This window comes from Zingiber officinale, unplaced genomic scaffold (genome assembly GCF_018446385.1).
Source record: "Zingiber officinale cultivar Zhangliang unplaced genomic scaffold, Zo_v1.1 ctg182, whole genome shotgun sequence".
Taxonomy (NCBI): Eukaryota; Viridiplantae; Streptophyta; class Magnoliopsida; order Zingiberales; family Zingiberaceae; genus Zingiber; species Zingiber officinale.
In genome coordinates, this window is record NW_024589871.1 from 120,836 (window position 1) to 135,953 (window position 15,118).

The window sequence follows — 15,118 nt, forward strand, 5'->3', positions numbered from 1 at the left end:
GAGAAGTGTAAGGTCCTAATAACTTATCTTGAACTCTGACTCCGACTCTGCCCCATCTATTGTAAACCATGAACGATCTGCCATCATCAAATTCTGCAACAGTACCACATCAGTTTACTCATAAAAAACGATATTAAAGTCCCAAAACAATGTTGAAATATATAATATCGCGTTGAACACAGATAAATTTATTAAGGAATGCACTGAGAATATCAAACTTCAAAATTCAAATGCAGATCTAGTGCCTAATATGCCGAATGGATAATCTGAGAAACAGTGACGCAGACATGATTCAGTTTTGGGAATTACACTAAGCACAAGATTGTAATTAGGATCCGATGAAGATTGCCTACTGCTTAGAATGAGATAATCCATGGGAACAGTGTGGACTCTGACTTGTTTTTTGACCGGGCTTACTGTTATGCTCGCCTCCTCTCATGGATTCGCGCGGCTTTTGGGAACATGAATGCGCCGCCAAAATCTAGAGCGACGCCAAAAAGTCAAAATGCGAATGGCAGAATTTAACTGAATAGGAGGAAGACATACGTCAAGTAGAGAATTTGGTGTAAACGTCGTAAACATCTACAAATTAAAGTGTACAAGTGAACAACATCAACCAATCCAAGCAGCTCCAAACAAAAACTACTTCCTGCCCTAAAGCAGGCTATCGGTCCTCGCTGGCAATCGCCTAAAGAAGTTCAGAGGCGCCGACGGCAGCTTGTGCCTGAACCGCGGATGCCTCATGTAGTAGAATCCGCAGACGGCCGCTATAATCTGGAAAGGCGTCACATAGAGCACTATGGCCGCGCACAAGCAGAACACCAAGAACATGGCTGTGGCTCGCGGATCCCTCCACGTCAGCAGCAGAAGCAGCCTCTCTCCCTGCGTGGCTATGTCGCCGACCACCGTCTGTATCCTTCCGGCCACACTCCTTAGCCGGTCGTACCTCATCCTCACTATCTCTGGGCTCCGACTCGTCGGGTATGTGTCGAATTCCTCGTCCAGTTCGTCGGGGTGCACTGCCTCCACGTGCGAGATCTTCGTGTTCATGTGAGGCGGATAGCGCGGCCGGAACCGGTAGTTCCACACACCGATGAGAAACATGTAGAGGAAGACCGTCGGCAGGATCAGCTCAGGGAAGCAAACCAGCATTACGAACAAGATGTGGACCAAGATGGTGGTCACAGGGTTCTTCCACGCGCACACGTCGTTGAACCACTTCCAGACAGCGAACAGGCCGGAGAAGACCGCCATCAGCCTGAAGAAGTTGGCCTTGCTCCGGCGCATGCTCCACAGGTGGGAATGAGCGTCCGACATGTATTCCACCACTTCCCTCCGCAGCGGCGGCTCCATCCGACTCAGCCGGGCGGCCACGATCTGGACAGCTTGGTGCCGGAGCAGCTCCTGCTGGATTATGGGCAGCGGCAGCACGTAGTGCATCTTCGGCAACAGTGGCTTCGAGTAGATGTACATGGTGTTCAGCATCGACGTGACGGAGAAGCGGATCGCGAGGTGGATTTCTCCCATCTTCTTGACGCCGGAGTTGTGGAGGACGAGCAGGGGATAGGAGTTGGTGTAAATGCGCCCTGTTTGGAGAGTGGAGAGCCGGATTCTCACTTTCCCAATCTTCACGTCCTTGTTTCCGCCGTTGGAGCCGGAACCCTTCTCCACGAGCTGGCAGTTATCGAAGACGCCGATGGTAAGCACGGTGGCGTGGTCGTACACATCCCACGTGTATTGCTCGTTGAACCGCGGGTTCAACTCGTCGACGACGGTGCGCGTGCGCACCCATTTGTGGCCGTACTTGGCGACGCAGTAAGGGTCGCAGGTGCCCCGCGTCTCGCGGGTCTTCATCGGGTGAAGCTGGGAGGCATTGAGGATGCCGAGCTCGAGCAGGCCGATGGGGGGCTTCCACAGCTGCTTCGCGGTGGGGCGCAGGTCGCTGCTGTACTGCGTCGACTCGTCGAGAACGTGGTAGCCGCCGTCGAGGCAGATGCGGGCGTGGATCTTGCTGGAGAACTTGTCTTCCTTCAGCTGATCCAAATCCAGCGCCACGTGCTTCTTCAGGTTCCACCACCGCGTGTGGATGATCCGATTGTCAGCGCGCTTCTCGATGGTGGTCAGGGGGATATGCACGCGGCCAATCTCCTCATCCTTGTTGTGGGCGACGCGGTCCTCCACGGAGAGGACGAGGTCCTCCTCGAAGGGCTCGGCGGCCACGAACATGAACTCCTCGTTCCACAGAAAATTGGCGGTGCGGGACTGGATCGCCTTCGTGCGCAGCATCTGGTTGCCGAGGCGGACCTTGCAGAACACGTCGGGGACTCTGCTTTTGTCGAACGCGAACACATCGTGGGCTTCGATGATGTTGACTCGGACGTACCAGAGCCGCGGCGCGTGGTACACCTTGGCACGGGTGAAATTGCTTAGGGTGTGCGGGTCGACGGAGGGGATGGAGTCGGAGTGCGTGGCGTAGGCGAAGGACTCGTCGGCCTGCGTGCCGAGCCACACGGCGAGCATAAGCTCGCCCTTGTGCATCTTCTCCCCCTTCTTGCTCTCGAGGCGGTACCACTCGGGAGCGAGCGGGCTGTCGGGGGGCACGCGTGTGGGGATCTCGTGGAGGTCGAGGCGCACGATGCCGACGAAGTCGTCCTTCACGAGGTCCTTGTCTTTGAGTACCACCTCGACGACGGAGGCCTGCACCCGCTCCTTGGGGAAGGCGAACACCTGGTTCCACTCCGGGTTCTGGTTCTTCTCGAAGTGCCTGGTGGTGCCTTTGTAGTTGCCGAGACGCACCTCGACGTAGGGGTCGAGACTGCCGGTGATGTCCTTCGCCGGCAGGTCGCGGGCCTTCACCACTCGGACGAACAGGTACTCCATCTTCTCCACCAGATCGAACGCGCCGGCCTTTTCGCTGGGGATCATCCGACCGCCAACGATACGACCGCCGCCGAGATAAGGGCTGGTTTCCTTGAGTTGGAAATCCACCGGCTGCTGTGCCGACGACGACAACATCCTCATCACCCGCGGCGGCTCGGCCTTCATCTCACTGCCCACGTTCCTGGTTCAACGACATAAATTCGTCAGAGCTACCAATATTACACGCCGCTCAATATCCAATTGAAATCCGACGGACTGTGTTTGTACCTGACGGACTCCTCGACCACCGGGGCTCCAGCGGAGTAGAACTGCTGCTGCGGATCTCTGGGAAGATGTTGGAAAGTGCGGACAGGCACCGAGTCCGGCCGGGTATCCTGGAAAAAGTTCATGGTCGCCGCCGCCACCGCGGCCTCCGCTTGGCTACCGCCCGCCGGAATATTCAAGAACGGCTCAGCCGCCGGCTGCGGATTCGAAGCGCGAATCGAAGGGTCGTTGGTCAGGAACACCTTGAGGCCGAGCTCGCCCTTGACACGCGACCACAGAAGCCGCTTCTCCAAGGGGTAGAACAGTTCGACGGCGTCAGTGTAGGGGACGAAGGAGGTGCCGGCAATCCTGACCTTGCCGATGCAAGACTGGAATTTGGACCCGCGGTTGGCGTGGTAGACGAAGGCCTCGAGGTGGCGATCGGAGAGCGCGGAGGGGTCGGAGATGTTGAAGTAGAAGACCTCGTTCCACACGGGGTTCACGTCCTTCTCCTTGACGGTGGTGCGGAACTTTTGGTCGTCGAATTCGAGCTCCACGTAGGCGCTGACAGTACCCTGGTCGTCCTTGCCTACAAGGTCATGGGCGCCGATGACTTCGACGCCCAGCTTCAGATTGCCGCTCATCATGCTGCTTCCTTCCGCTCTGGTTGGTGGGGAGTGGGTGAGAATTCGATCCGCACCAAATGCTCACCTAATTGTCAATTATTGCTCAAGCGAGGGGGAGACAAACGAAGAATCCAATTCTGAAGAAGGATTGGAAAATCAGGAACGAACTCACATCACAAGTTCTTAGAACGCAAACAACCCTTAAAGTCAATTTCTAGTAAACCATCTTAGAAATCAGAGAACATTTAACTTTCAGTTGACTTCGAGCCCAAACTTGCAGTTTGTCGCTCGAATCTTACGAGCACAGGAATCGTCTACCCGCACAAATTGCTCAAGCAAACAGAGCCTAAATTAAATTACAGAAAATAACCGGAAAAGGACGAAACTTTTACCTCCAAACCCACAACTTCTGTTCTTGCTCTTCCTCGTCGATCTTTTTCAAACAGATATTTCTCTGAAGCAAGACTGCAAGAAGAAGGGAAACGTAAGAGGAGATGAAGGAGAGAGTGAGGAGGTGTGGATGAAGGCAAAAAATGAGTTTGTAGGATGAAGAAGAATCGAGGCCATCGTCGTCAACCATGACAAAGATATCGCTATCTCTCTTTCCTCCTTGCTTCCCATCTTTAATTTAATTTAATTTAATTGTTTTTTTTTTTGTGCAGAATAGTTGGTTGTATGCTTTGGTCAGCCTATGCGTCAGAAGAAACGACAGAGAACAAAAACATGTTTATTTGTTTGATCTTCGTGAAATTAGTGCTTAATTTAATGGCGTGGTGATTAAGTTTTCTTATCTATTTTTTTAATGGTAATTTCTTAATCGTCGGTATGAACCGGACCGGGGATATAATTGTGGTGGGGGCCTATACGTGTGATCATCTGAATGGTCTCTGCTGCTTTCGGTTATTCATATTTGCATAATTTATACTTATTTCTGTATTTCGGTTTTTTTCTAAATAAATTATTATTTTTATTAATTCAGTTAAATTTTAATTTTTAAATTTTCTATTAGGTTAAATCGAATAAATTAAAATATATGGCTGTTAACGTCGTTAAAGTTAATGTGGAAAATTTGGACTCATTGTGTTACACATGCACCGAGTGGTTATCAAGTTGAAGAGAAGGCGCATATTCTACTCCATTCGATTAGATGCTGTGGTCGCTCATTTGGTTCCCTTTAATTTCAATACCTGACAACTCCATGGGCCCCGTTCAGTGGCACGCCGTGTCAGATTGATTGGGTTTGATTCGACCGGTCCACGACCCATGAAAGTGAAGCTGTACCTAACGACCCTGAATTCGTGTAATGTTTGTTATTAATATTGTATTTTAGGTCATCTTCTTAATTGTTTGATGATTGATTTGCCGACAAAGTTTACTAGATAAAATTTTAAATACATTTTTTGACGGCGAAATACTAATAAATTAGGGCTTTAGTTTGGGTTCCATTTCTTTATATCTCAAATTATTCGGGATTAAAATTTGAAGATCCAAATAATCATTAATTAGCGACAAAAAATAAATAAATTTGAGTATTTCGATCGCATAAGCAACAGATATTTTATATCGTCGTTAATTAGTTTGGGTTCCAATTCTTATACCTCAAATTATGCGGCATCAAATTACAATTTTTTATAAAATCTAACTTTGAAGACTCTTTTGGCATTAGAGAAAATTTTCAAATAGTGAGGAATTTAATTTTCATCGTGAGATTTGCAATCAAAATAATCTTTTTAATTAATGACGGAAATTAAATTTGATTATTTTGATCTCTATTAGTGTACTTTGTATAAGATTTTTTTTATTAGTATTTTACACACATCTTATGATATTCTATAAGCATATTTTACCTGATTTCTTTTTTTTTTAAGAATTGTCATGCTATTTTTCTTCTTAAGAGACCTATTCTTATACTTTTTATTGATAGGACAAAGAATCAGAGTAAAAATAGAACGAAGACTTAAAGTAAATAATATACTCTGCTGTATCCCAAGATATGAGTGTATTCCTTGGGAGCAACTGTGGTGGTCTCAGAGTTCCACACCACTCGGCCATGTGCTTTCATACGACCATACATTGTTTTCCCTAGGAGAATTAAGAGTTTCCACTTGGCTCAGTCGTGTATTTCTATACGATCGTGCGACGTTTTCCATCGAGGACTCAGAGTTTCACACAACTTGGCTGTGTTTTTCACATGGCCCGATCGTGTATTTTCACACGATCATGCCTCACTTCTACTGAGAGCATAGAGAAAGAAACAACCTGACTGTGCGCTTTCACATGATCGTGATGCGTTGCCGTAGATTTTGATGACTCTGTATTTTTGGAAGCTCTTTCTAAATCTAAAGGCTAGTGACGCTTTAAAAGGACCTCCAAGACTCATGGATAACATTGGAAGTGGGGGTGGAGAATTTCCTGGTGACAACTACAAGGATCCTTAGGAGAGTCATTTCGAGGAGTAGGAGTTCTTATACATGTTGGGAGTTAGAGAAGTAGTCCGGAGACGTCCATCGCTTCATATAATAAACTTTTCTCTCTTTCTCTTTAATTTGAATTGTAAAAATTTGATCAATTCATACCTCCTTATTATAACTCCATATTCATGAAATAGTATTCTTGATTCTAGGATTACAGAGTAGCCCTCTGACATGTAGATGCTTATTTTTTATGGTTTGATATATTTATGTTTTTAAAATTATGTGATTTGATTGTTTATAGTTCAACTCTACTGTTCATGTTGGCGTTTATATGCACAAGAATATGTTTTCAAAAAACACACAGCAAAAGTATTATAATTTTCTAAATTATTACAACACGCATAATACATAATGACAAGATCACACATGCACAAGACATAACCGTAGATTAAAAATTTATTTATAAATTATACTTGTCAGATGATGTGTAAAGGAAACAATATCAACTAACAAACCTCACAAGATTTGTCTTTATTAGTATCCATGCTGAGTTTTCTTGTAGACGACCTCACAAAATCATAAATTTTGTCTCTGTTTTGATATTAGCCAAAGGAAGGAGACGATATGATCCAAGAGAGAACCCCACAGTTTGATTTGTGTCCGACGACTATTACAACCTGGCGGCATAAATTGGGACAGAAAATCAAGTCGTTGTCTGGTAGTTGGGGTGGGTTGTTCGGCGATAGGGAGGTCGGCAATAGGGATGCCGGAGGGAAGGGTGATACTGGGTGGCTTACAGCCAGTGGAAACAAGTTTGGTGATGGCTCCTTGCGATAGCACAAGAGGCGACAACCTCTTGTGTGGGTGACGACAACAAGAGAGAAGGAGAGGGAAAGGAAGAGAAATAAAACCTATAACAATTACTCTATTATCTCCCATGAAGAGGTATTTATACATCTTTATCCGGTTTTTGAAAAGTAAGTTCAAATCCAACCCACTAAGTCAACCCAATCCATTGGTAATAAGTTTGGTTAAAAACCAAATCAACTTGGTTTAAACCAAACCAATTTTAATTTATAATTAACTCATAATGGATCTAACTCGTCTACAAGAGGCGTGACCCATCATCGCTTTTGGCCTGATAAACATTTCCCATATTTTTCCTTTGTCTGGTCCTACTAGACTTAATCCCTTTCAGTCAGAGAGTCTAATTCTCAACTTGTTTTATATCTTTCAAATATACTCGTAATGTGTGTGACCCAATATGTTTCGGATTATGTTGATCATTCGTAATTAACCATTATAACGTGATCCGGCGGTAAGAACATGGGACCCCCGTTCTGTGGAGTCAACGCAACGTGGGAGTCAAAAGGGCAGATGGCCGGCCGGAGAGGGAGGGGTCGACCGGCCGGCCGGCCGGCCGTCCAGTGTCTAGTTGATTAAAGGCACCCTGGGGAAAGTCAGGGTTCCGGCGCTCAGTGGACAAAATCGCAGGGCCGAGCGGTGGTACGCTCGATCGAGGACACGAGGTAGCCTACTGCTAGCAGTACTCACATAGCACATGACTGAGAATTTCTTAAGTAAACCACCATAAATGTCCGGCCGGACGAAAGGAGAAGGTTGCCCAGTCGGACGAAAGGCGAAGGCTGCCCGGCCGGATGTTCGGCAGGGGGTAAGGGGAAAAGGACAAGGGACCTCTTTTTCTGACAGCAGGCATATTCTACGTTCAGGCCATACCCAAAATCCTGCAGCAGAAGGATCCGTTGTCCCATCAAAGACGTGCTCAGACTGTAGCAGTATGGTGTCAGGTAAGCTCCTTTGACAAGCCCACACTACGGTATGGGAAAGGACACGTGTGCACCTCGGTATGTGTGCACTCGCTTCTCCACAACCCTATATAAAGGCCCTCACCCTTCACCGGAGTTACGCATTCTACGAGCTTTGGAGCCACTGTTTTGTTGTCGAGCTTTACCTGACTTGAGCGTCGAAGGGTCGCCGTCGGGAACCCCTTCCCGGCTCGACTTCTGTGCAGGTTCACCGGAGGCCCGTGCGAACAGTCAGGAGATCTATGTCAGTCGTTGGAGAGCGCCACGTGCCCATTGTTCGTTGATTCAGCTTTCGGACAGGATCAATTTGGCGCCGTCTGTGGGAACGCTCCTGCATCCGATCGGAAGCAATGGACGAGGCTGGACGACCGCACACGGTGATGCTCTCCACGAAGGAGCTCGACGCTCTAATCAAGGCGAGAGCAGCTAAGCTCGTGCAGCAACAGAGAGAGAATCGCAAGTCGAGCGGCTGAAGCAACAAACAACGTCCGCACCAGGTGGCCGAGCGGAGGCAATGATCCCCAAGCGGACGCCTCCCCCCGAGGCAATGATCCAACCGACATTCAAGGGGGAGCACCGCCGAGCGGATGAAGATGGATTGGGACTTGGATCAACCATGAAGCGCAAATTATTTCCAGCCTTTTCGGGGCAGGGTGAAAGGTGCACCAATATAATGTGTGCTGTATATTTTCCGTTTGGCTGTATATTTGAAATGCAGGAAGCAAAATGTTAAACGCAATTGACATTATCTGCCGAGCGGCCTATCTCCATGATGTATAAGATCCGAGGCACCGACTCAATGTCGAAGACCCCGGGCCGATCGGCCGGGCGTAAAAATTATCCGAGCCAAGTCATTGAAGACGAAGACCCCTCGCCGCTCGGTCGGCCGTATGTCATCAGTGTTAAAATTAGCCGTAAAGGCCGTCGAGCTCCGACGTTAAAAATCGAGAGACGAGCCGCCGTCTATAAACCCTCCGAGCGGAAGGCCGTCGAGCTCCGACGTTAAAAATTGAGAGACGAGCCGGCGTCTATAAACCCTCCGAGCGGAAGGTCGTCGACCTCCGACGTTAAAAATCGAGTGACGAGCCGGCGTCTATAAACCCTCCGAGCGAAAGACCGTCGAGCTCCGACGTTAAAAATCGAGAGACGAGCCGGCGTCTATAAACCCTCCGAGCGGAAGGCCGTCGAGCTCCGGCGTTAAAAATCGAGAGACGAGCCGGCGTCTATAAACCCTCCGAGCGGAAGGTCGTCGAGCTCCGACGTTAAAAATCGAGAGACGAGCGCCTATAAACCCTCCGAAGGAAGGCCGCCGAGCTCCGGCGTTAAAATCCAGAGACGAGCCGGCGTCTATAAACCTCCGAGCGAAGGCCGCCGAGCTCCGACGTTAAAAATCGAGACGAGCCGACGCCTATAAACCCTCCGAGCGGAAACCGCCGAGCTCCGACGTTAAAAATCGAGAGACGAGCCGGCTATAAACCCTCCGAAGGAAGACCGCCGAGCTCCGACATTAAAATCGAAAGACGAGCGGCGTCTATAAACCCTCCGGAAGACCGCCGAGCTCGGACGTTAAAAATCGAGAGACGAGCCGCCTATAAACTGAAGCGGAAGACCGCCGAGCTCGACGTTAAAATCGAGAGACGAGCATAAACTCTCCGAGCGGAAGACCGCCGAGCTCCGACGTTAAAAATCGAGAGACGAGCCGGCGTCTATAAACCCTCCGAGCGGAAGACCGTCGAGCTCCGACGTTAAAAATCGAGAGACGAGCCGGCGTCTATAAACCCTCCGAGCGGAAGGCCGTCGAGCTCCGACGTTAAAAATCGAGAGACGAGCCGGCGTCTATAAACCCTCCGAGCGGAAGACCGTCGAGCTCCGACGTTAAAAATCGAGAGACGAGCCGGCGTCTATAAACCCTCCGAGCGGAAGGCCGTCGAGCTCCGACGAGCCGGCGTCTATAAACCCTCCGAGCGGAAGACCGTCGAGCTCCGATGTTAAAAATTGAGAGACGAGTCGGCGTCTATAAACCCTCCGAGCGGAAGACCGTCGAGCTCCGACGTTAAAAATCGAGAGACGAGCCGGCGTCTGTAAATCTTCCGAGCTGATGATGCCAACAAAAGAGGCTATAAATGTTCAAGAAACTCGCCGTCAATATCGTTTAAACATCTCTACGTTCCGCTCGGCTCAATACCCAAAGGTACTTCACCGACATCTAGCGAGCGATCTCTGCTATCAAAGCGGAATGTTACGTATTCGGAATATTACATATTTAGCCGAGCGGAAGGATCACGCCGAATACTTCGTAAAAATCCCTTTCAAATACTAGAAATGTGATAATAGGCGAGTGGACAACATACCCATTGGCTGGCAAAAGGACAAAGTAAAAGGAAGGAAGACATTGCATTAAAAATAAAATATTAGGCCCAGTGGCCTAAGTACAAAAAGGATCATTTTTTGGCTGAGCGACCTAGTTACATGTAGACTCCTACTCTAAATATTATAAAGCGTCGTGGGAATGTTGTTGAGAAGAGCCGCTTGATCTGCGGCCGGGATTACAGCGGACTCGGGAAGATGCCCCTTTGACTTCAGATACGTGGTGGTGGCGGTCATAGCCAGGTCGAAGGCCGTGTACATCCTCTCCCAGACTTTCTCCGAGAATTCGGGCGAGCGGATGTAGCTCTGTCTTAAGGCAGCAACCCGGCTCGGCTCGGCCTCTTGGTATTCTTTGAAAGCCACCTGAGAAGCGGTAAGAGCCTCCTTCAGATTTTGAAGCTCTTCCTTCTGCTTGTCCGCGTCAGCCGAGTGGCCCGCTTTCTCTCTATCGAGATGCTCCATCAGCTCCTTTACCCTCAGCTCCAGGCCCCGAGCCTCCACGTTCTTCTTCTCCAAGTCGGAGATGGTCGTGTTCTTTCGAGTGGTGGCCAGGGTAAATTTTTGGTCGAGCGACTTGACTTGCCGCTCGAACTCAGCCAGATGGTGAGCCTGGTCGGCTGTCTTCTTCTGTTCGACCGCCAGTAAATCCTGAGCTTTCTTAAGCTCCTTCTGCAGCTCGGAGTACGACGGGCCTTGAGAGCCGGACAGACCAACTGCCGCCTTTAGTTGTCTTAGTTCTTCATCCACCATCGCCAGGCGGTTGGAGACTGCTATCTCCTCCACCCATCTCTGATGCAAAAGAAAGGAGAAATGGTTAAGGGTCGATCGGAAAAAATGCATACAAAACTTCGAAAAAAACGAATTTACCCCCGTGGCCTCCTGCATGTGGCTATTGGCCAAATTGCGGAGAGGGATCATCGCGATGCGCGCCCGAGTGTCGGCCCACATCTCGGCTAGAGGCCCTTTTAAGGTAATGGTGTGCTCGGGCGCGGTGGGTCGGTCGGCCTCTGGTAGCAGCTCTTCAGTCGGGAGATGAAGAGTAACCCGTACGGTACGGCCACGACCGGGGGTCGTCCGACCGGCGGTCGGAAGGGGATCAGAAGCAATCGCAGAAAACTGAGAATGAATGGTTGAGCGCTGGACTGAATGACGAGCGAGCGGAAGGGTGCTGACCGGAGTAGCCTCAATTGGAGCTGCCGGCTCGTCCCATTCAGAAGGCGTCCGGTCGGACGAAATGGCTTCGACCTCTGGCGCCTTGCCCCGGGCGGTCTCAGTGACCCGCTCGGATGGTTGGACCGCAGAGGTAGCCGATCGCAGGGGAGTCTCCACTCGGCGTCTCTTTTGTAGAGGTTGATCCTCCTCCGGAGCGGAACCTTCCTCGGGGACAGTTGGTCCTCCGCTGGGGGTGACTCCGCTGACCACATTCTGTTGAGAAGCCTGAGCGGGCGACTCAACCTGAGTCCCGCTTTCTCCTTCATGGGATCCGACCGGCTGGATACCAAGCGCTTCCATTTCTTTGGCCGCCGCAGCTTCGCGTGCCGCCGCCTTTCTCTTCAAAACGCCGGCCATTACCGAGTCCATGACGATGTCCACTACAAAGGAAAGAAGAGAAATCAGTTAGCAATTAAAGCATATGCCCAAGTAAAATCCTTACCGAAGCTGCTCGGAAGAGGAGTCCGCATTGGACTCAGGCCGAAGATGTACATCACTCCTTCGTGAAGAAGCTTATTGATGTCAAGCCGCAGAATGGCTAGCATATTTGCAGCCTGGAGGTAATCCGGTCGGGTCTTGAATTTCTTCAGCTCGGGAGTGGGGGGTAGGTTGACCTGCCACTTGGTCGGGAAGTTGGCCTGATCGGGCATGCGAATGTAGAAGAAATGCTCCTTCCAATGTTTATTGGAAGAAGGTAGTTTATTGAAGAAGACTAGGCCGGGCCGAGCTTGGAACATGAAGGTGCCCGGCTCAGACTGCTTGGGGTAATAGAAATAATAAAAGGCCTCCGGTCGGAGGGGGATGTTGTGGATCTTGAACAAAACAACAACACCACAAAGCAGACGAAATGTGTTGGGTACTAGACTGCCGAGCAGCACACCGAAAAAATTACAAACATCTATAATGAAGGGATGTACAGGGAAACGCAGACCGGCAGTAAACTGGTCGCGGAAGACACAGAAAGCTCCGCGCGACGGCCTGTGCGGCCAAGCGGAGGGACCGGCTAAAAGAAGTTCAAAATCATCGGGGATTTCGAAATTATCGGTCAGAATATCAAAGTCACGCTGGTCGAATCGTGACTGCATGGTAGTGTACCATGGGCCGAAAGACTGGTCTTCGGGATGAGAAGAACTAGCCATGGTCCGAGCGGATGAAACCAAAAAAGATGACAGGGCAAAAACGAGAAGAAGGCACCGGAACAGTACCCCGGGAGCGAAAACTGGGGAGAGAAATGTAAAGAAAGCACCGGAAACAAGAAAGAAAGGAGGAGATCCTTACAAGAAAAAGGAGGATCGAAGGAAGAACACCGGGGATCGCCGGAAACAGGAGACACGATCGCCGGAGCTATAAAATGCGAGGGATAACCAGGAGTACGCGAAAGGAGAAGTGAGGCGACGGAGGAGAAAACGAAGGCTTTATAGGGTGAAGGCCGGACGACCTCCACCGTTGGATCCAGGTCACGGGAATCAAAGCGCGCATCGCGCTGTCCATTTCGAACCGCCTCGATCCCGTCAAAGCACCACGCTGCCGCCGCCGTACAATGACGACAGTGTGCCACGTGACATTCCGCCATTCGAAGCATTTAATCAGCGCGTGCTCAGCCTTAATGTCGCAGACTAACGTAGATTACGAGGAGGTTAAAGAGGTGTTGCTGTGGAATAACCTTAAGGCCATCCATGCGGTGGGCCGAGCAAAGGATAAGGGCACGAAGGTGCCGCCCGGCTAGACTCGCAGTCCAGTCAGTCGGACTAATTGCCTCCTTCGACTAGACTTGAAGGAGAGGCAAGTGATCGGGCGGTAAGAACATGGGACCCCCGTTCTGTGGGGTCAACGCCACGTGGGAGTCAAAATGGCAGATGGCCGGCCGGAGAGGAAGGGGTCGACCGGCCGGCCGGCCATCCGGTGTCTAGTTGATTAAAGGCACCCTGGCGAAAGTCAGGGTTCCGGCGCTCAGTGGACAAAATCGCAGGGCCGAGCGGTGGTACGCTCGGCCGAGGACATGAGGTAGCCTACTGCTAGCAGTACTCACATAGCACATGACTGAGAATTTCTTAAGTATACCACCATAAATGTCCGGCCGGATGAAAGGAGAAGGCTGCCCAGTCGGACGAAAGGCGAAGGCTGCCCGGCCGGATGTTCGGCAGGGGGTAAGGGGAAAAGGACAAGGGACCTCTTTTTCTGACAGCATGCATGTTCTACGTTCAGGCCATACCCAAAATCCTGCAGCAGAAGGATCCGTTGTCCCATCAAAGACGTGCTCAGACTGTAGTAGTATGGTGTCAGGTAAGCTCCTCTGACAAGCCCACACTACGGTATGGGAAAGGACACGTGTGCACCTCGGTATGTGTGCACTCGCTTCTTCACAGCCCTATATAAAGGCCCTCACCCTTCACCGGAGGTACGCATTCTACGAGCTTTGGAGGCACTGTTTTGTTGTCGAGCTTTACCTGACTTGAGCGTCGGAGGGTCGTCGCTGGGAACCGCTTCCCGGCTCGACTTCTGTGCAGGTTCACCGGAGGCCCGTGCGAGCAGTCAGGAGATCTACGTCAGCCGTTGGAGACCGCCACATGCCCAGTGTTCATTGATTCAGCTTTCGGACAGGATCATAACGAATAGATCATGAGTGACACACAGTAGTATATCATGACTCCCAATTAACTTCAAAATAAATTCTGAATCCTTCAATAACTACAATCATTACTGTATATGTTCTTTTTACGCATCTTATACCCACTTGGTTTAGGTTATGGTCAGTCCCTACTAAGCTGACTACGTCACACCTAGCCCAAGTAGTTGTTCCTTGTCCTATGGATTCTAGTTACTCAAAAACATATGTCCAAGAAGACAATCTTCTTGACATTTTTATTTTGACCAAAGACTTATAAGTAACAATCATGACAAGAGACCATAGGGTATACGTTTCCTTATAGGAGTAGTGAATTCTCTACGAGTTATTCAAACATCTTTGGCATATTAACTTATACTCAATCACTCTAGACTTACACCTCCTAAGAGATGTTTTGTTAAGATGTCAAAGCACAAACCTTAATGATCAAGATGACTTGAATACCTCAAGTCTAAGGAAATTTACACTTGAGTTGCAATAAAATCTTCATCAACATTTAAAGAACCAAATGAAGTCTTATAACAGGTTACATCCGATAAACTAGTTATCCATAACTAGTATCCACATGCTAACTCTCAACATCCCAATATTTTCAATTAACAAGGATCGATTGCTTGGATAATCAAGGAGTATAACATGTGTTAGTTTCACAGAATTGACAATGCCCACTCTCATTAATTCATCGACCAAAAAAGATTTCAATATGTACATAATTACACATGATGAGATATCCACTAATTATGATCCAATCACAATTTCTCTCGTTCTATGCATTATTAATTGAGTTTAAAATCATACCACAAACATATAGAATGCACATTCAAACAATGAATATTATTTATTAAATAAATAGTATAATCTTTAAGGAGATTACCTTTATGACACCTCATAAATATAACAATGCATATATGAACTCGACGTCAA

General features: G+C 49.1%; 1 protein-coding gene across 2 annotated transcripts; it reads right to left on the minus strand.

Annotated features, from left to right (window-relative positions):
• Positions 1 to 552: 552 nt before the first annotated feature.
• LOC122036638 (FT-interacting protein 3-like) lies at positions 553 to 4,372 on the minus strand. Of its 2 annotated transcripts, none has more exons than XM_042596022.1 (3): positions 4,142 to 4,372; positions 3,148 to 3,834; positions 553 to 3,061 (listed from the first exon to the last, which is right to left on the minus strand). In XM_042596022.1, the coding sequence occupies exons 2-3, from the start codon at positions 3,768 to 3,770 to the stop codon at positions 655 to 657; spliced, it is 3,030 nt and encodes a 1,009-aa protein (XP_042451956.1). In that variant the 5' UTR covers positions 3,771 to 3,834; positions 4,142 to 4,372; the 3' UTR covers positions 553 to 654. The 2 variants fall into 2 exon arrangements, with proteins under 2 accessions (XP_042451956.1, XP_042451955.1); XM_042596021.1 differs by having other exon boundaries at positions 3,148 to 3,886.
• Between the last annotated feature and the right edge of the window lie 10,746 nt (positions 4,373 to 15,118).

What these genes read in the sequence shown, in the direction of transcription:
- LOC122036638 (XM_042596022.1), bottom strand. Translation starts at nt 3,770, where the DNA reads ATGATGAGCGGCAATCTGAAGCTGGGCGTCGAAGTCATCGGCGCCCAT. An exon ending in GTGGTCGAGGAGTCCGTCAG is followed by an intron (nt 3,062 to 3,147) that starts GTACAAACACAG and finishes TCGTTGAACCAG; the next exon opens with GAACGTGGGCAGTGAGATGA.